Source organism: Cryptotermes secundus, unplaced genomic scaffold, assembly GCF_002891405.2.
Source record: "Cryptotermes secundus unplaced genomic scaffold, Csec_1.0 scaffold864, whole genome shotgun sequence".
NCBI classification, from domain to species: domain Eukaryota; kingdom Metazoa; phylum Arthropoda; class Insecta; order Blattodea; family Kalotermitidae; genus Cryptotermes; species Cryptotermes secundus.
The window spans coordinates 43,650-65,566 of NW_019733330.1; the positions used below are offsets into that span (position 1 = coordinate 43,650).

At 41.7% G+C, this 21,917-nt stretch overlaps 2 protein-coding genes across 2 annotated transcripts; both read left to right on the forward strand.

Moving 5' to 3' along the window:
• The first annotated feature begins 703 nt into the window (after positions 1-703).
• On the forward strand, positions 704-5,290 carry LOC111868072 (endo-1,4-beta-xylanase A). The gene is made up of 3 exons (XM_023858437.2): positions 704-786; positions 3,801-3,968; positions 5,004-5,290. The coding sequence occupies exons 2-3, from the start codon at positions 3,811-3,813 to the stop codon at positions 5,233-5,235; spliced, it is 390 nt and encodes a 129-aa protein (XP_023714205.1). The 5' UTR covers positions 704-786; positions 3,801-3,810; the 3' UTR covers positions 5,236-5,290.
• A 1,254-nt stretch (positions 5,291-6,544) lies between these two features.
• On the forward strand, positions 6,545-18,704 carry LOC111868071 (endo-1,4-beta-xylanase A). The gene is made up of 4 exons (XM_023858436.2): positions 6,545-6,672; positions 12,991-13,110; positions 15,177-15,346; positions 16,896-18,704. Exons 1-4 carry the CDS (start codon positions 6,643-6,645, stop codon positions 17,131-17,133), a joined length of 558 nt encoding a protein of 185 aa, XP_023714204.1. The 5' UTR covers positions 6,545-6,642; the 3' UTR covers positions 17,134-18,704.
• The last annotated feature ends 3,213 nt before the right edge of the window (positions 18,705-21,917 follow it).

Genomic DNA, 21,917 nt, shown 5'->3' on the forward strand with positions numbered 1-21,917 from the left:
GACTGCTTTCTTCATAGTCACCGCCGTGAAAACCTCAAATCTTACACAGCTGAAAGTTTTGTTGAAATGCGTGGGAACCACACATAACATCTACTGTAGGGATCTCAGCAGGTACTGGTTTCTGGGTATATTGGCTGGGGCTGTTTTGCTTATTTAAGTTAGTACTATACCCGATTAAAGCCTGTAACTCTCTCTTTAACACCTTTTATTGAATTATGTAACTATGAGGGAACAAGCTGAATGCGTACGTCCAGACCAATGGATTAATTCTCCTGTGTCACACCTCCTTCAGATAACATAGATAGGTAAATGTATTCAAAATATAAAAACGTGAGTGCAGAGTTCTATCTTCTGGGATAGTCGTCAAGTAAACTGACGTTTCGGAGGAACATGTTGCCTCAATTTCTTGCTACTTATGCTGGCTTCTTCGATCCTGAAGATGGTGGTGATATATTCTTCCGAAATATTGGTTGACTTCCAACATACTACATGGCGTTATATCTCGGCAGACAGAATACCTCATAACCAACATGGTAGGAACCTCAAATCCTACATTATTGCGGTACTTATCGCATCCTGTACTTTTTCTGTCTCATTCCTGTTCCTGGAAAATATTTCATTGGTGAAATGTGGATATGCGTAATTTTCGGGGAAGATTAGGGCAGCTAGATTCTATTGGTTACGTGCTGATTAGATTGTGGCTTTATGCGAGTATAAAGTAGAAAGTGCTACAGACGCGTAAACAGACATCTGCCTGCGTTCACGAGAAGAAGAGACAAGAAAGAGGTAAGTGAGAAAGTTTTTCTTATCACACAACAGAATATGCGGGTTGTAAAGAGAGCCTCGGTGTTTTGAAAGATAACTACTGAAAAACTGTAAAAATAAAACATCTTGAGTCAGAGCCGTTACAGCACTGTGAAGTAGACATTTTTTTTATTGCTAGTGGGGTGGGACCAAGTCCCTTGTACTGCGGCCACTTCCGGCCTTTTGTACCAGCTCTAGATGATAGGTGAAGGTGATTGTGGAGCAATTGGTGGAATGAAGATTAGCAGGGAAAACCGAAGTACTCTGAGAGAACCTGCTCCAGCGCCACTTTGTCCACCATAAATTCCACTCGACCAGACCCGGGATTGAACCCGGGCCGCCGCGGTGGGAAGCCAGCGACTAACCGCTTGAGCTATGGCGCGGCCGAAGCAGAATCTTCGTAATTTATGTATCGTATGGTAAACAATGAAATATTAAATATATCAATCGCTAATTACCAATTGTGCTCCGTATGCGAGAGGTTCCGAGTTTGATTCTCGTCAAGGAGGCAAAATATATCCTCGCTGGGGTTCTTCGTGGGTTTACTCAGATCCTCATAAGATCTTCTGGAATAGTATAAATTCGTGAAGACCATGACCTCTCCCTTCAACATAATGTCTAAACAGTCATATCAAGCTATTTTCCCCGTTACATATCCAGCGAAATTGAAAGCACAGTTTAATCACTAAAAACCAACCAGTTTCTCAATCAAACGGGTCAAAGGATTAAAATCAAAAAGATCATAGAATATAAACCCTATTAGAAATTATAAACAATATATGCAAGAATGCTGGGCGCCCGTTTTCCTTAAAGTGCTCCCACGTGAAGATAACTGTTATCAAAAATTACAGATGAACAATTACACAATTTATGGGTATGGTTTTGTGCATAATTTCCACTATCAGCTGATATATTACCATAATTTGATAACGCCAGATATAAAGTCATTTTATCGCATCCGTTATTTTCGATAATTTAACATACAGAAAAATTTTTTATGCAGAATTACAGAATGTATAATTATATTTTTAAGATTTAATCAAATAGCACATGCCTAGCTTCGATGAGTTCTTAGTTAACACCATCAACCGGACAAGTAGAAATACAATTCACGGCGATCATATTGTAAAAAAATATGACATGAACAATAGTTGCTTACTTTTAGCAAAGTCTATTGCTACACAATATTTGAGGGCCTGACAGTAAGTGGCAGTAATGTTGCATCCTCCGAAGTAGTTCGCAAGCTGCCATTTTGGTATTACGCACAGTATGAAGTTAAGAATGCCGGGATAGCGTAGTCGGTAGTGCTTAATTAGTTAAGCACAGGGACAACTTTACATTTTTACACCCTTAGATACATACCATGTGTATGCCTTCTGAACAATTCTTCAATACTCCTGATATTTGCTAGGAAGATTAACATATGAGATTATAAAATCAGTAAGAGGTGGAAGTTGTAATTCCGATTTTCCCAGTATTAAGTGCATCAAATTTACTTGCATTCGTCCTAGGCAAGTATAAAATATAAGTTACGAAATTTGTCACACACGTAATTCACGATTCTATTCTTTCTGACCGTGCTTCGCAGTGATTTCTCGCAAACATAACTTTAGCATCTTTTTCAAAACGCCCTGTCGTGTCGTAAAACAGACAAATCGGAAAGACATTTCAAATTTTATTTCAAACATGTTTCGATACGATGAATATTTAATGAAAATATGTAACTCCCTCGCTCGGTCGGTATAGTTCGCTTGCGGACTATAGGCCACGGATTTTTTTATGTAACTGCCTCCGTGGAGGAGAGTCTCTCTTAAGAAGCTAACAATTGATCAGCTAGTGTTGAAATTTCCTACAGATTATAACTCGAAGTTTCATTACCGTGCACACAAAAAGCACGCAACGGATCACTTGTCACAAGATCAAGATGTAGTTGTTAATCGTATTTGGTTTGTATTCATTGTGGTAGGATGTCCTTGTTGTTGTCGTATTTGTTGCAGTTGTTTGTATTTCTCTGTAATTGTTGTTGTATTTGTTGCAGTTGTTTGTATTTCTCTGTAATTGTTGTAGTTGTTAATCGTATTTGGTTTGTATTCACTGTGGTAGGATGTCCTTGTTGTTGTCGTATTTGTTGCAGTTGTTTGTATTTCTCTGTAATTGTTGTAGTTGTTAATCGTATTTGGTTTGTATTCACTGTGGTAGGATGTCCTTATTGTTGTGTTTTGTGTATTGTGCTTTGTTTGAACGTGTTGTCACTTATTGTAATGTGTGTTACTTGTCTGTTGTGTCCTATTGTGTACTACTGCCACCGGGCTAAAACCCAATTGCAGTATAATAAATAATATGTATATAAATCAAGTCCATTATCATTCTGTACTTCTTTAAGATTCATTTTAAAATTATCTTTCCACCTATATCTACGCCTAGTGGTCTCCTTCCCCCAGGTTTACCCGTCAAACACAGGAGTAAAATAACATTACGTGTAAATGTAACAACACCTTAAGAGAAACATTCATGCAAATAGGATAAGCTTGTAAGTGTTATACATGAAATCGCTCTGAAAGCACAACAGGCAGGACAATATTGTGTGAGTAGGCAAACTTAGGGCAGAAAATTCCTGTGTTCAAACGAGATCTCCGGCATAAGGATACTGGTTCTCATCCTGTGCTGGATGTAGAATACATAAGTCTAATGATGACGTAAATACATACGTCACTATGCGATGGCGAAGCTATATTTTATGAAACCAAGTGACTAATTCGACGCCCCCACGTACAAAATCCTGTGCTTCGAATGAAGCGCAGGATTGCTGAGGAGATAATCAAAAGGGGAAGCACAAAAGATCATTGAAGGTCGCGGTGCAAGGGCCGAGAAGGCCCACCCCTTATACATTCATTCATTCATTCATGCGATAGCGAAGCACTCCCAAAGGATATTTCAGTCACAGTACAGTATCTTCGATTTCATGTCGTAATATCAATATCTCATTCTACTTAAAGTGGCGAGAATATGACTTTCTACATCCAGAGTGTGCATTCCGGAAAATATCTCGACGTCAAGGACAACAACGAAAACCCCGGAGCAGAAGTTATTATTTACGACTTCCATGGCGGCAAGAACCAGCAGTGGAAATACAAGGACGGCATGATCATCAGCAAACTCAATGGGTGAGTGTCGACATTCGTACACTCTCATTCATATCCCAGGTTTCACTACAGTGACCACATTTATGAAGCTCAATCAATGTAACGTCGCCGACAAGCGGTGGTCGCTCGGTCGGTATAGTTCGCTTGCGGCCTAAATCCACGGAATTTGTTTTTTTCAGCAATGATACGAATAGTAACTGAACGCAAGATACACTTGAAGTAATACATCATAATGTTACCTGCAAAACACTCTAGTACAGTGGATCTCAGTCTTTTAGTAGAGGAACACCTGGAAAATTAATTCCCTCTCCGTCGCACTAGAATCAGAAGAGAGAACTAAGATTTGTAGTAAGAGTGTACATATTTTTAGCGTAATTTCCTTGTTTTGAAAAAAAAAATGAAAGTAGGCTTATGCCATCTCCTTGCTGTCTGTGTGTATTCCACCAATATCAACTTTCGAATGCCTGAACCAATCTTTATGAAACTCGATACGTATGCCATGGCAACTGAGCCCATCTCAATGGCGTACTTCATAAATCAGTGTGTCTGTATGTGTATCCCCCTTTAGCGTTGCTAGGCAACGGCTAGATAGACATGTTCCCGTGGAAACGAAATAAATATAGAAAAAACACAGGCAATGTACACCTGCAAAAGTCATTCCTAATTGTGTGATGCAGCCCACCGTTATCAGAGACATTTACAATGTATAAGATTTGAGGCTTTCACGGCGGTGACTATGAAGAAAGCAGTCTTCTGGGATTTGGCACCGTGTATATGTGCTGTTAACCGACGTTTCGGATGAACGTATCGCCTCCATCTTCAGGGTAGAAGGAAAAATATAAGAAATAAAATAAAAAAAATAAAATATAAGAATTCTGCAAGCGGAGAGACCGGTATAAGAATTCTGCAATGCTTGCAGAATTCTTATATTTTTTCTTCTACCCTGAAGATGGAGGCGATACGTTCCTCCGAAACGTCGGTTAACACCACATATACACGGTGCCAAATCCCAGAAGACTGCTTTCTTCATTTACAATGTAATTTGTCCGGTTGCAGACTTGCTCTGGATATACAAGGAGGTTCCGAGAATGGAAAGATCATACTGTGGGACAAACACGGAGGAGACAACCAGAAGTGGCACTTCGACGAAGATTTTACGATCAGGAGCGGACTCGGTTTCGTGCTGGATGTGGAAAAATCCGCAACAGATAACAATAGCGGTCTCTTGGCTTTCTCCAAACACGGGAAAGACAACCAGAAATTCCGGATCGTGCCCGCAGACGACTGAGCCGCGATCTAGCACTGAGAAACACTCAACTTTCTAAATAAAAAAATAAAGCTTATTTATTTTATAATTGTTTTAAATACCTGATACAGAAGCATGTAGTTTCCTGATTATTGTTCCCGGTGACTAAACCCTTCCCGTAACCGAGGTTTAACATCGTTCTCTTGAGGCCCCTCCTCAAAGTTAAGTGTTTGGATAATGAAATGACAATTCAGGGGAAAATGGGATGCTTCTCGCTGCAGATCCTCCTACCGGTAAGAAAGGTGACCTATAAGCTAACTATGGGAAAACTGTAAGACACCCCGAACTTACCGTATTTACGCATGTATAGGCCGCAGCACAATTTTCAGACAGAAATTATAGAAAAAATAATTTTCTTGGAATATTATTTCAGGAGTAGAACACCCTGTATTACTAATTATGAATATAATTTTTTTAAAATGAAGTGTGATTTCGAATATTTCGAATATAAGCCGCACCCCAGTTTTCCTCTTGAATTTTTGGCAAAAAATGTGCGGCCTATACATGCGTAAATACGGTATTTGGGATAAAGCATATTAGAATTCTGAGTATACTAGAAAGTGGGGGAACCTCATGAAGGAAGAAAGAAAAGAAAAACGACACGTCACAAAATTTGAGTTACAAGTAATGTGTTGAAGGAAGAGACGAACCCCCAGTAGCCAGAAACTGTGAAATCATAGCAAAATCATCAGCAGAAAGTATAGAGTGTAATAATTATACAATTGGTTATTGGAATTTTATTGAAACAGAAAATCCGCCACTGAAAGTAGTAGTATTGTTTAGAGAACTGTTGTAGGACTAGCCTCACCTACAAAAAATTGGGAAACTAATGAGTAATACACGACTACATTACAGGGAATTATAGTTAAGTCGACAGGAAACAGCTAGTTTGAAATTACGATGCTGAGATGTTGGGAAATCGATATGACAGGATATTTTATGGCGTTTTCACGTTACACAAATAGTGTAGCTAAAGCCATGAAAGAAGAAAGTATGTCTGAACATGACTGGAGTGTTAATTGAAGAAAGCATTCTTCTGGGATTTGGCACCATGTATATGTGGTGTNGAGTATGTCTGAGTATGAGTGGAGTGTTAAAAACAGGCAAAAGTAGCCGGCAGGAGAAAGACAGTGCTGACAATAGGGAGATCGATGTAGCACAGACGGGGTTCAGAAAGAAACACGAGGTGCACACAGTTCGGGAATGTAAGTGACTGATTAACTAGCTGACAGGCAGAGAAGTGAGGCCGGAAACAAGAATGCGACTCTGAAACCCACTGATAACGCTTTTAACTGGGTAGAGGTCAGGCGCTTGCGGTAGATAGGGCGAAGACCAGTCTTCTAGCAGCAGGAAAGGCGTGGTTACAAGGACGGCCTAAGCGTGTGGTTGATGGTGATGCTGTGTATAGTGTTTAATCAGGTAAGGTTTTAACCTATAAATGGGGTAACCTTGGACACAGATATAGCCAGAGGAAACCGGATTTAGGCCAAGTACTTGGGAACTTAAGATTGGAGGTGCAGAATGATTGAATTGTAATGTGCATTTTTATGCCGTTATTTCTGGCGCTGACAATGTTACGAATGATATCGTGGCATGTACAGTCGTTGCTGTGCAATACGCGAATGAACAACCGTGTTAAATAACCTGTTTCTAGGCAACGGATCGGTGAACACGTTCCCGCGGCAACGGTTACTCACACAACGGGGAAATGGAGTGTTGTTTACGCATTCCGCGCCGAGGAGTGAAAAATAAGTGAATCTGGGCAACCAGTTCAGTTTAGTTCTGCAAGGGAGACCGACAGGAGATGGCACTATATTTGAACTGACAGTTGACAAGAGGCCCTGAGAGCGTGAAGTTGAAGAATCTCCACTGTTAGAAGCCGTTGCCAGGAAACGGCTGGAGAAGACACAGCAGGCTGGGAAGAGGTTTAGCGGGCGCTGTGGTGATTTGTAAATTTGGAAATTAGCGATAGCGCTGTAATTACTTTTAATTACGAATCGTGTGCTAACGTGGTCACTAAATCCATTCATCAAACCAAACCCCGTCTATAGTGACACCGCAAACTCGTGACAATATTATCAGTACCCCACCCAATAGGAAGAAACTGTAACAGGTATGAACACAGCTTCGTCGGAAGTTGTAAGGCGGTACTGTGAGGCAGACAATCGAGTGCTGACCGAAATGAATTCTTCAACGCCTTAGTCCGTACATTGCATGCCAGCGAGTTCTGTCACATGTCGGCGTCCGATGTACATAGCATGCGTAGTGCAGCTGTAGGATTCAGCACGTAATTTGAACTGTTGTTTTTCATGCAAAGTAATTCTTTTGGTATGAAATTAAAGAGGAAATTTGGGGCTATCATTTCGTATATTTGTTGTCCCACTTTGAACTCCTCGTAGCATTTGAATTCTTTGAAAAATTTTCCATTTCGCAGTTGGTGCGCTTATTACGGTACAAACGTATCTCCATTAACTGCAAAGAAATCAAGACCACAGAAGCGGTGTGTAGTGTGTCCAAAACTGTGTACTGGTGTGACGCGTGTGACGTAGGACTTTGCGTGGAATGTTTTCACGAGTAACACGCCCACTTGAATTTCTAAGGTAATACGATACAGTTATTCCTAATATTTATAGGCTTACTGTGCCAAAACATAATTCGAAAGCAGTGTAGATCAATATATCGATTCTATATAGTAGCGTTCCTTGCGACGAGCTGATCACCCGCCCAAGGAGTCCTACCGAATGTGTAAGATCTAGAAAAACCGAAGTGAACGGAGAAGTTCATGGAGGTAGGCCTAGGCCCACTGGGGCTGTAGTGCCAAGGGAAGGGAAGNAGGAGATGGCACTATATTTGAACTGACAGTTGACAAGAGGCCCTGAGAGCGTGAAGCTGAAGAATCTCCACTTTTAGAAGCCGTTGCCAGGAAACGGCTGGAGAAGACACAGCAGGCTGGGAAGAGGTTTAGCGGGCGCTGTGGTGATTTGTAAATTTGGAAATTAGCGATAGCGCTGTAATTACTTTTAATTACGAATCGTGTGCTAACGTGGTCACTAAATCCATTCATCAAACCAAACCCCGTCTATAGTGACACCGCAAACTCGTGACAATATTATCAGTACCCCACCCAATAGGAAGAAACTGTAACAGGTATGAACACAGCTTCGTCGGAAGTTGTAAGGCGGTACTGTGAGGCAGACAATNTATAATGATTACTCGTGAAAAAGAGTTGTGAAAATGGGAGAAACTAGCTATAAGAAGGGAAGGTTTCGATATTTTCGTAACAATAAGGGAAAAAGGAGGAAGTCGACTTCTGTAAGACGGAACATTGTGTCAGGTACCTGGGGAGACAGACTTAAATGAAGAAATAGAAATTTGTAAGTTCGACACAGCGATCGACGTTCAAAGGAGACGGATAGCCCTACCCACTCCTATGCAGGTCCCTTCAATCCCACCAGCTGACTGCAATTCTGATGTCTCCCTCATGGAGACAGTGACCTCCGAAGTCCCTACTACAGTTACAATACGTCAAAGCTGACGTCAGCGACAAGGCTTGCAGACACGATGGTATTACGGTTTCGCGGAGTCGTAAGACGCGCTGCGTGAGACGTTTATAATAATGAAACTGATTTTTCAGTAAAATGTGACGATAATTCTGCTGAAGCAGACACTCCCAGAGGAGCCTATGTGAAAAATGTTGCTGATGCCGCTGCCTCGCTCGGGATGGATGTAAATTCTGCTTGGACTATAGAAATGTTGAGATATTTATTTACAGCGTGCGTATGTACAGGAGCATTCGAAACCTATTGTTTAACACTAGGTATCGAAATACATAAGGCAAATCTATCCCTGTTATAACTGATTATCCCCTCCTACTCTCATGTGTCCGAGTACATATACATTTATAATTTACATATTAAGTTAATCATATATATATAGCGGCCTCCGTAGTCTAGAGGTAACGTTCCCACCTCATGACTCGTAGTACGCGGGTTCAAATACCCGGCGGAGGTCGTCGAATTTTTAAGGGCGGAAAAATTCAGGGAACAAGTCCTCCGGGAGGGACTTTAAGCCGTGGGTCCCGTGTCGTAGCTTTACGGCACGTAAAAGAACCTCATATCTCCAAAGGAGGTCACTGAGCCAAATTACGGACGTTTTCCGCCCAACAGCAGTCTCTAATACCTCTGGTAGATGGGGGAAGCATTATAGATACCTCTCAGCTAGTAGAGCCGGTCTCGCTGGCTGGGCGGGACTGATGGTAAGCACCAGTACCGGTAGGATATAGAGACTGGTAGAAATCATAGAGGGAAGCACAGTGGACCAATACAGTTCTAAGTGCATGGGGAAACCCACCCTCTCTAATAACTAACTAACTAATCATATATATTATTCTAAATATGTGACGATTGTAATATACATTTATTTTATTAAGAATTAATTGGCTTGAGTATGTTGCAACATTTTGCAATAACTCAGAAAGCTAAACGCCACATAGAAGATTCCTCAGTATGACGTAATATGGTTACCCGGAAAGTCTCAGAAGGATCGGAGAGGGCTTCTTAGTTCAGTAACGATGGAGCAATGGAGACTGTGCTAGAAGCTTAAATGGTATAATGCAGTGTTAATATTTGATTGGTCGTGCCATCATCCCGGAGAAATGAAAGGCTGAAAGCCAATCAGACCTAGTGCAGACCGCGCATTACGACTAGTTAACATTCTACAGAAGATAAAAATCTGTAAATAACCTCTGAATTAAGCAGACGTGTAAAGGTGTCGCTCATCATGTATCAGTCTGCAAAGGGACTGTAATATTTGTTCTACTATAAATAAACCTAAAAGAACTGATAGTGTCTCCAAAAACATAAACTAAGTGTTGTGAGTGAATCTGTGATTGAAGTCATTTTTTTTAATCTTGTTGCGTGATTAGTGACAATTGTTCTCCAGTCTCGTCGAAACAAGGACTGCATAAAGCCCTGAAAGGAATCTCAAGTTCTCCCAGACTGCTGGTGCATATTAATTTAACACTTTTCCTAAGTCATCCACCGTGTAACTTACGTTACTGACACCTGTTCTCTTTGAAGTTCTCTTTGAAGCAGGAGGCAGAGAACTACAAACTACAATCAGAGGTGCGTGAGAGAGGGGTAACAGGTTTACTGAGACTGCGATTACACTGTAACAGGCCGTGGAGGCCCACAGTGTTGTGTGACGTCGAGGCTCCCACATTTTCTAGCCAGTCGGCTCACAGATGGCGGTGAGGTTGTCAGCCTTACGCGCCGGCCGCCATTTACCCTCAGGAAGACCCTGTTACTCAGTTGTGTTAGAGGTTGAGTCGACCCCAGGGCCATAGTGCGGCTGGAAGGATTAGGGCAATTGAAAAATCCAATGACATCATTGGGAATCGAACCCGCGACCTTCCGGGTAGTAGCATAAAGCCTCAACCAACTACGCTACCGCGTGCCCCCATCGAAATATGAAGTTAAATTTGGAACAACATAAATTCTGTTAATTACAGTGATTTGTGACAGGGTGTTGAGAATATTTGGACCGAAGAGAGATGAAGTGACAGGAGGTTGGAGAAAGCTGCATAATGAGGAGCGTCATAACTTGTACTTTTCTCCAAGTATAATTAGAATGAACAAGTCAAGGAGGATGAGGTGGGCAGGGCATGTAGCACAAATGGGGGAGATGAGGAATGCATATAGGATATTGGTGGGAAAGCCAGAAGGAAATAGACCACTGGGAAGACCAAGGCGTAGGTGGGTGGATAATATTAAAATGAATCTTAGAGAGATAGGATGGGATGGTGTTGATTGGATTGGTCTGGGTCAGGATAGGGACTAGTGGAAGGCTCTTGTGAACACAGTAATGAACCTTGGGGTTCCATAAAATGCTGGGAAATTCTTGAGTAGCTGCAGAATTGGCCGCTCCTCAAGAAGGACTCAGCTCCATGAGTCAGTAAGTAAGTACAGTGATTTGTGAATGAGGGGAAAATGACAAGTTGGATGTGAGGTTGCTTCGAGTGATTGTTCATTGAGTATAAAAGATCAAATGGAGGTGAAAAGAGAAGGGACGTCCATATGTGAATTTAAAGATTAAGAGCGGAATCTCCCGGACAGCAGGAATAAGAGGCTCGCCGGGAGTGTGGGTGCGGTATTGCGCATGCTGCCGGACAGCAGGTATAAGAGGCTCGCAGGGAGCGTTCGCGCGGTATTGCGCATGCTGCCGGACAGCAGGTATAATAGGCTCGCCGGGAGCGTGGGCGCAGTATTGCACATGCTGCCGGACAGCAGGTATAAGAGGCTCGCAGGGAGCCTGGACGCGGTATTGCGCATGCTGCCGGAAGTGTCTATATACGTATTCACTTCTAATAACAACGTGTATTAATATGCATTTATACAGGTACTCTTCAGCATGACTTTCATTATCAGGAGTGTGTCCAATGGAAAGGTTCTGGACGTTAGGAACAGCGAAGTAAGGAATGGCGCAGACGTGATCCTGTGGCCCTACCACGGAGGCAACAACCAGCAATGGGAATACAAGAACAACATGATTATTGCCACGGCTTTCGGTGACGAACATGCTATGTAAAGGATTGTTATGAGCCACCGCCACTCCTCGCCTCATATAAATGCTTATATTTTACTTATTATACATATTCATTTATGATTTGCTGGTTCTCATGTATGCGTATGATTGAAACATATTACAGTTTTCACATATTAGGAAAGTTTAGTTCGTCGAAAGGGGGTGGGGGAGGCAGGAACACCATATTAACTGTTTCCTGTGCAAACTTCCTTAAAGGGCCAGTAAACACGCATCATGTACTTAAGATGAAGTCTAAGCTAAGTTTTATAATTATATAAGTGGTCTCTTGTACCCAGGGTTTCCAAGCAATTCTCATCTCGCCTATGCGTCCTCATGCCTGAGTCATCCGATCTTCCTTAAATTTAACACCCTGCAGTCAGTAGATGAGGATTATCCTTTGTAGCTGCTCCTAGTGCAGTATTCGAATATTCACCTGCCTCCTGTTATCCCTGTTTTCATATGTTATTTAAGAATGTTGTCACTATTTAGACTACATAAGGAGTCGGGATAGCTCAGTCGGTATAGCTACGGGCTGGACGACCCAGGTTTGATTCCCGACATGGCAAGATTTCTTCTTCTTGGCGTCCAGACCAGCTTTGGGGTTCACCCAGCTTCCTATTCTATGGCTAGCAGGGACGATTTCCCCGGGGTAAAGCGGCCGGGGCGTTTAGCTGACCACTCATCTTCATCTAATGTCGAGTACAAGAATGATGGAGCTACACTTCCACTCCCCAATATGTCTTCATGGCAAAGTGCTTAATTAAGTACAAGGAAAACTTTATGTTGACTACGTAACGACGGTTGATTGGATGAATGATGAAATGAAAATTACATGAAATGAAGCGGTCATGCCATAATCGAAATCTCATCCTGGCATTCCGCGAAGGGACTGAAGAAAATCCACGAAAAACCTCAGGATAACCGGAGTCTGTAGCGAGATTCGAACCGAGTACCTGCAGAATATTAGTAACGAGTGCTGCCGCTGGATCAGCTACGTAGGTTCTTCCCAAACAGGATCATATAGCTGTAACAAGGTTACGAAATGGGTGAGGCAAATTTCCAGTGATTTAGGATTATGGACTTTCTTATCTGCAACAAATACCGTTAACACTTTATAACAGAGGCTATGTCCTCATTGGGTGATTCTTGTTACAGATATGTGAAATCGATCTTCTCTCTCTCAGTCTGCTGATAACGATACAGAGCCCTCCATCGTGTCATTTCCGAGTTGCAGGTGTTAGTTCTTCAGCTGCTTCAGAATACTGTACGCAACAGGTACGTGCTGCTGTAGACAAGACCACCGGTAACTTGAAACCTTTATAACACCTTACCTATAAGCCGATGTAAAAGTAAGTAAAGCTGTCCCTGTACCAGGCCGTGAAGGCCCATAAGGTTGTGAGACGTTGAGGGTCCCACATTATCTAGACAAGCGGCTCAAAGATGGCGGTAAGGTTGTCAGCCTTACGCACCGGCCGCGCTTTACTCTCTAGGAAAATTATTTAATTAATTCCTCGTACTCATTTCTGTTAGAGGCTGAGTNATGTCTCTACATGTATGCTCACTCTAGTTCCTCGCTCGCGGATTTTCTTCTGTTTTCTTCTACCCTCAAGATGGAGATACGTTCCTCCGAAACGCCGGTTAACACAATATCTACACGGCGCCACACCCCAAAAACTGCTTTCTTCATAGTCACCGCCGTGAAAACCTCAAATCTTACATACGTGAAAATATATTTTGGGCGTGAGGAAAATGTTGAGTTCCACAGACGCAATCATGAACCAGCCTTGAACGCATCTTCATGATCCCTCTAGGCACAGTTCATCTATGTTCTATAACAGATAGGCTATTATTTGAAACATCTCTGTTACGTATATTTCATAGACTGAAGAATATTACATAATGAAGAACTTCTGTATTTGTACTCTTATCCAAATATTATTAATTAAGGACAATACGACTGGTAGGGCACATAACATCTATGGAGGAGATAACAAATCCACACAAAATTTAGCTGGAAAATATTAAAGGAAAGATATCACTTAGGACTAGAAGTGAGGATAATTTCAAACAGGTCTTAAGGAAATAAGAGTTGAAGCTGTGAACTAGATTCGTATGGTTGAAGATATAGTACAGTGTTAAGCTCTTGCGCAATGGATTTTCGGGGTCCATAAATGAAGGGAAATTCCTTAAACAGCTGAGCGACTATTAGTTTTTAAACAGAAGACTGGTTGAGTTTATCAACAGAGAATATTAATTACCGCGTTGACATGCTTAGGCGGAATGAAGGTGGCCGGATCTTTTATTCAGGGTAGCTGCTTCGCTGTGAAACGTGACTGGATTAACAACCATAGCGGTTCACTTGGCAGACGGGAGGCTCATTATGCATGGAGTCCCCACACAATTGTGGGTATAATAATGACTCTTTAAAGATATTTCCTTACAGCACAGTTTATAACATCACAGTTCTGTGTCGTCGCTATATTTTTAATTATAAACGTAGCCCCTATAAAAGATGTTCCGTGCCGTACGTTCGTTATCTGCTTCCGTTCAAAAATTCATTTATCTCGTTCCGATGCTGAATTAATTCTGGGAACGTTAAATACAGGTATCAAGCTACAGACATGTTCTTGGTACATATTCCCCGCCCCCACCCCAAAAACAATCACAACTAAATTTGCACCATCCAGACATCTCCGGACCCTAACCTGGAATATTAGTAGTGTCCAAACCCACAAGATCCAGTACAGATGGGGGGAAAAAACTGGATATACAGAAACAGATGTGGCAGCCCCCAGTTGCATGGTATGCAAATCGAATTTCGTGAAATTCCATTAACTAACTCCATGGAGCTGAGTTCTTCTTGAGCTGGCGTCAGTTGCCTAGCTATTCAAGAATTTCTTAAAATGTTACCGTGTTCACAAGAGCCCTCCACTGGTCCCTACCCTGAGCCAGATCAGTCCATACCACTCCATCCGGTTTCTAGAAGATCCATTTTAATGTTATCCTCCTATCTACATCTGGGTAATCCTACTGATTTTCTTCCTTGTGGTTTTCCCATCAAATTCCTACATGCATTCACCTACTGACATGCGTGCTATATGCACTTCTCATGCGAAACCCCATTAATGGAATCAAAAGTTATTAGCAGGATAGACACGTGGATGCTTATATGGAGATAAAGAATGTCCACACTAATGGTTATCGAAGTGTGGTTCGCGTCCTCCTCCAGTTTGTTTCTTAAATACTCGTAGCAAGAGCCAGGATTATTATAGTAACCAATCCAACTTTTCATAGCTGTAAACGTAAGTAATGACAACATGTATCAATATGCATTTATACAGATACTGCTCAGCATGTCTTTCATTATCAAGAGTGTGTCCAATGGAATGGTTCTGGACATAAGAAACGGCGAAAAAAGGAACGGCGCAGAAGTGATCTTGTGGCCCTACAACGGGGGCAACAACCAGCAATGGGAATACAAGAACAACATGATCTACAGTAAACTCGGCAAGTACGTATTGCCACGGCTTTCGGTGACGAACATGCTATGTAAAGGATTGTTATGAGCCACACTATTGCTCACACCGCCTTAATGTCAAAGACCAAGCTTCGCTCCCATGTAAAACTACAGTGATGCGCTATTAGGCTACATTATTCCCTGGGCACAGATGGAAGTTTCTCTTAATTTATTTTTAACTTTATATATCTGAATTACTCGAACAGCTCTTCAGTTGTTAGAATATATGTATTGATAAAGAATCAGGTGGAACTTGTATTTTCACAGCAGGGTTAGAAAACGTTGCCCACTACAGCCTGTGCGGACGTATTCCGTGCAAACAATTGGTTACGGATCCGAAGGTTAGTGGGTGGTTACCCATGATCTTAGTACTCCTGCCTTAATCCTACGCCGGACCATGATACTTCAGCTCAATCAAAACCTGAAATGCGTTTTCTATTTCATCCACTCATCCTCACCCAAGTAGCTTTACATTTTAACTACTCGCCCAATTACTTCATCTGCCTCCAATCTGCATATTTACTCTCTTACTCTTTCTGTGTCTAGTCATCTCGCATTCACACAGTCACCCAGTCAGTATGCAGAATTCATGGGCAGGAACACTGGCAAGACAGGATTAAGCGGAGAAATAATATTAAATGGATATTATTGAAATAGATTGCGATAATATGAACTGAACTGCACAGGTTCAGAAGAAGATTCTACGAGGAGTACAAACTCTGTGTGTGTGTGTGTGTGTCCATGTGAGAGAGAGAGAGAGAGAGAAGATAACGGACCTTTCTTTTCCATAACATTTGGGAGTGATTTTCTAAGGTTCTCACGGCGGTAAGTATTAATATTAAAGTCTTCTTGCACGTGATGCCATGTAGCTAGGTAGACAGGTACCTACGTTTAGAAGAAACTACTGGCTACATATTCAGGGTATTATTATTATTATTATTATTATTATTATTATTAGAGGCGGTGGGTTTCCCCAAGCATTTAGACCAGTTATTGGTCCATTGTGCGTCCCCCTTTAATTTCTACTGTCGCCATACCCTACCAGTACTGGTGCGTGCTATCAGCCCCCTTCAGCCAACGAGGTCAGCCCTCGGTACCTGATATTTCCCCCATCTACCAGAGGCATTGGAAACTACTTGGACGGGAAATGTGTTGCATAATTTTACTCAGAGGTCTCCTGGAGACATGAGGATCTTTTACGTGCCGTAAATCTACGACACGGGACCCACGGCTTAAAGTCCCTCCCGGAGATCTTGTTCCCTGAATTTTTCCGCCCGTAAAAATTCCACAACCTCCGCCGGGTTTGAACCCGCGTATATTCAGAGTATATATACTTGGAAGATGGAGGCAGTAATTTCCTGCATGACACTGGTACCTCTATACCGAACTACACATGTCCCATCCAAAAGACCATAACCTTGTTACCGTTTCCACTCTCAACTGATTCATCAGAAAAAATAAATGCGGACTTCTTGCCAGGCTGTGGTATGGAATCTTAGTATTCAGGTGCTCAGTTGTAATTAACAAGTGTTTCCTGTTTCAGTTATGTTTTGGACATCGCGCAGAGTGGACACGGTGCCCCGCTTATCACATACAGCCCCCATGGAGGTAGCAATCAAAAGTGGTATTTTGACGATGACTTCACCATCAGGAGCGGCACTGGGTTGGTTATGGATATCGAGGGTGGCAGATCACACCAAGGAACGCGAATCATTGGGTTCGGGAAACATGGCGGACATAACCAGAAGTTCCGCATCGAACCTTACAACAGGAAATGGTAGAGTGACATCAACATACGTATATGACCATCAGTAAGAAGCCCGGAATGATTGTGTTAAAATCTGTGGAATTCAGGAAGTAAAATAAATATTGTTATAATTCATTCATCCATTTTTACTGCTGTATAGTTGGTATATTCCAAGGATTCTTAGATAAGGGACATTACAGAAACATACTTTTCTTTGATTAAGAACTTGTTCCTTCGCTGCATCCATGATATAAACGAGATTTTTGTGCTAATAAACATCGACTAATTTCGTTCTGAATGTTGCCATGTTTGATAACACCACTGAAAACAGAATTCTTCTGTCATCTCTTGACGCTTGTTACTTTCATCATTACGAAATATAAATTAACGCGGACATACAGAAGTACATGACAGTGTTCATTTTCTGAATAATGTAGGCCTCTCCGTTAGGCTACATGATGGCCTAAATTGTTGTTACTGAGGGAGACAAAGGTACGTGTAAGTAGGCCCGTGAAAGATTTGATATTTTCATGGCAGTGAAGGTTCGTATTGTGGTCTTCTGAGTCGCGATGGTGGGTTGTTTGGTGGGTGGGTAGCAACGTTTCTGAGGAATATTGTACCTCTGTCTTCAGGGTAAAACTTCTGTTCTCCATATCACAACATGAAGCGTGAAGGTAGTTTGAATAAGGATGACGTTATGTTGCTTTGTTAAACCGAAAAATGTAGCTAGGCAACTACAGTTTAAATGTTGTAAAGTTCTCCCTTATCTCCTTTTTTTCCCTTCCCCCGGGTACTCTCTACCTGTAACTGAATTTCTGTTTGCTTGTTACCATGGTTCTTTTTCGTTAACAGAATTATTAGGCTTTGAACAACCGTTCGTAATTGCGATTGCTACTATGCAGTAATTGAGATTGTTGTAGGTCCTGTATGAGTGTGTGTAAGGCGCGTAAGGCTGACAACCTTACCGCCATCTATCAGCCACTTATGCAGAAAATGTGGGAACCTCAACATCTCACAACCCTATGGGCCTCCACGGCCTGTTACATGGATACTTTTATTGAGCCAAACCTCCAAGACCTTAGTGTAACATGCATTAGGCTGTATGAAGAAATCAGAAATTTCTGTTCTCGACTAGCAAACAGTGGTGTTGCGATCGTATATATTTTTATCGAAATCTGTCAACTCTTCAGCTTCAGTACCTAAACAGAGCGCATAATACAATCTGTATCTAATGTTAGCATTTCACGCTCCAAAAGTATTGAAATTCATTTTCGATACATATGATTTAAAATCAGCAACTGCATGCATCATACAGCTGCATAGGTGATGCAGTTGTTCGAATGAATAAAAAGTCAAGGATAATAGAGGCATCCTAACGAAAGTAAAAGTTACTGAGCACATTTTATTCATGAGAAAAGAGTTCAAATTACAAAACGTTTTTATTTAATCCGTACTCATTTGTAACAGATGTGTACTTTATAGAGTCCGTTCTTTAGTAAAACAAAGTATTAACAAGTTATTACTTCTATATGAACGTTATTCGTTTGGTAATGGTTGACAGGACTCTCTAAAGTCAGTTTTCATACGACTCAACAACAACAACAACAACAACAACATAACAGAACGAGGGAACCTGTAGAAGTCATCAGCATGTACCATAAAACACCCACAGATAAGGGTTCCTACGTAGTGTCTGACGTCATGTACTCATATTCACACCTAATGCTTGTCAAGTCATGGTCAAAGACTAAGGGTGCTTCTGTATTATGTGTTTCCCTCCACACTGCCGAATCACATTGGTTGTACACCGATTGAATAAAAGTCATTTATATTTTTAAGTTTAAGCATCTTGTATGTACACGAATATATGGTCATTGTGTGTATCTTCTGTCTTGAAGATTTAAATTTGTATGTAAGTGCATTCATGGGTTGTGCTTGATTTCCACAATAAACGGCTCATATTTCCTCACACATCTTTGAGATAAAGGTTCAGTCTGAGGGCTAGGAAGATATGATGGTTACAACATGTACTCGCTGGAAGGAATTGAGTAGTCAAGACTGTGTTGATAAACCTACACTTCCCTTCAACCTCAGTACAATTCCCGTGCACTATCCAATATTTAGAGGTGGTTAGAGTCAGCTGAACGCGCAGCGGACGTGGCGGATGGGACTAACATCGACAGCTTCAGGCGACTTCTGTGCGGGCGATATTATCTACGGTGGAAGTAGTTTACTCAGCGAGCAACAAACATGCAGTATAACTAACGCTATTGCCTCTGTACTCAATAAAACCGCGACGATGCTGCGTGACACAGAGCTGCAGGAGTTGGTTTATGTAGTACTAGCTTTACCGGTATGTAGATCTAGCGAGAGAATTTTCTCCAATGTCATCTTTGGTCACTTTTATATATATAAAAATACGCAGAATAGCTTTTTAAGATTCTTATTAAGTGGGTCTCTTGTCACCACGGCATGGCGCGTCCTCAGGTTGCGGATTGAGGAGACGGCTTCCAGATACGGAGGGTAGCTGCGACTATATTGAATAAGCTGTCGCGGACAGCCGACAAGGGGTGATCCTCCAGCTTGGGAGTTGTGCGTGGGGCTAACAACTCCTTACAGTAAAAAATAAACTTGTTACGAAAGATTACAAGAAGCCTTTGACCTGGACGGATTCTTTGGATAAACGACCTAGGCGAAAGATAGTGAGCGTCTTAGAGAGATAGGATAGGATCGTAGGGACTGGATTGATCTGGCTCAGGATAGGGACCAGTGGAGGGCTCTTGTGAACACGGTAATGAACCTGCGGGTTCCATAAAATGTTCTGAAATGCTTAAGTAGTTGCATAACTAGCGGCTTCTCAAGAAGGGCTCAGCTCCATGAGTGAGTGATTGAGCTTAAAATCTATGTTTTGTATTATTTTTAATATTGGGTATCAGTGCAACGAGTTAAACATAACTGGACTGCAAATACGCCTAACCCATAGCCGGTAAATGTAATTCAAAGTGTCCGTTTGCCATCGTCCGTATATCTCGGAAACGAATAAAGATAGCGAGTAAGTATACATGAAGAATGTTGTTTGTTTAGAAAAATCGGGAACCATTACTAATTTTGCTGTTGTACGCGTGGTTTAGAGTCAAAATCAATTTATTCCCTCCACACGAAAAGCACTGTCACCTGACAACAAGCACTGTTTTAAATTCTAAGGAACCCTTTAGCTATGTATTAATTCAATACGGAATCCACTATAACTTTGATAAACGGAACTGCATTGCTTAATTTCGCCATGTAAGTTTCTGCAGCAACCGATTTTCTCCAGTGAAGGTGAAGGCTAGGATGATGTAAGATTTGAGGTTGTCACGGCGGTCACTATGAAGAATGCCGTCTTCTGGGATGTGACTGAGCTATAATTAGCTTAAAGAAGAATTCCATTCCTTTAAATTAGTTACATTAAAGCCCCAAGAGGGATTCGAACCTGCGAACCGAGCTGCCTTAGACCGTACGTATCTTAGATCGCGCGGTAAAACTGAAGGGAAAATCACAGATATCTCGTGATGTCAATCACACGTCTGGGCAGGACACTATATATTTTGGTATGAAATGGAAGCAGCTACCTCCGGAAGGGGTCGGTATGGTTATTGTAATGTACACATGTGTGCTGAAGAAAATTACAGGACTTTGTCCAGCGAGATGGAATAAGCAGGAACTCAAAACGTTCCCCTCGACTTATCCGTCAATGAATATACTTGTAGATACCTGTTCATCAATTCTCCGAAAACAAAAACATTATTTAGTTTGCTTCTTGGTACAATTGGCCAGAAGTGGCCGCAATGCAAGAGACTTAGTCCCACCCCACTAGCATTAGTTTGCTTCTGGTTGCATGACCATCTGTCCGCTTAAGAGAAACTGCTCTGGTTGGGAGAAGAAAATTACGCCCCTAATCATGCAATGCTCGGAACCTTTTAAATATTATGACATGACCGATTGGTTTAACAGGAGATGTCAACCTTTGCTAGCCAATGGCATAGCAAGCATGTTCTTACGTCATCAAACAAGCGAGCCATTGCTAGGTAAGACGGTGTTTTCTACGCGGAAATGGATGGATCAAAGGCATCAACTGCTTTTCATGGCGCATTAGGAATAACGTATCACCCAAACGAGAAATTCAACGCGACTGCGGGTTGTTTAGAAAAACAGTTCACATCTCATGACGTGTTTTACGAGAACCGTGAGCAACGAGTGGACGCTGGAGTCCAAGCTCTGCTCGCATCTTTAGACGACACCCCGTAGGGGAAAGTAAAACCCCGACATACATAAATTGGTAAATTTATTGAAACTGAGAAAGGCTTGTGGTCTTGATGATATTCCAAACGAATTCCTCAGGCATCTTCCAAGAATTCCACTGACACATCTGACACATTTATGTAATCACTGCCTTCGGGTGTCCAATTTTCCAAAGACTTGGAAGAAAGCAAACGTTAGTTACCAAAACCTGGTAAGGATCCAACATTTCCTGAGAATATACGTCCGATTATCCGCTTGTCCATAACAGGCAAGCTATTCGAGAAAGTTATTCTAGAAATAGTCCAAAGGCACATTGAAGAAAGAGGCCTACTTAATGCAAACCAGTTTCGGTTTCCATGCCCATGACAGCACGTGACTTCAATGTGTGAGGCTTATGGACCACGTCGCCCTAAATTTGAACAATAACATGTCTACGGCTGCGGTATTCTTGGATATTTAAAAGGCCTTTGATATAAAATGGCACCTTTGCTTGTTATATAAATTACGTAAATTAAAATTTTCGATTAGTCTGATCAA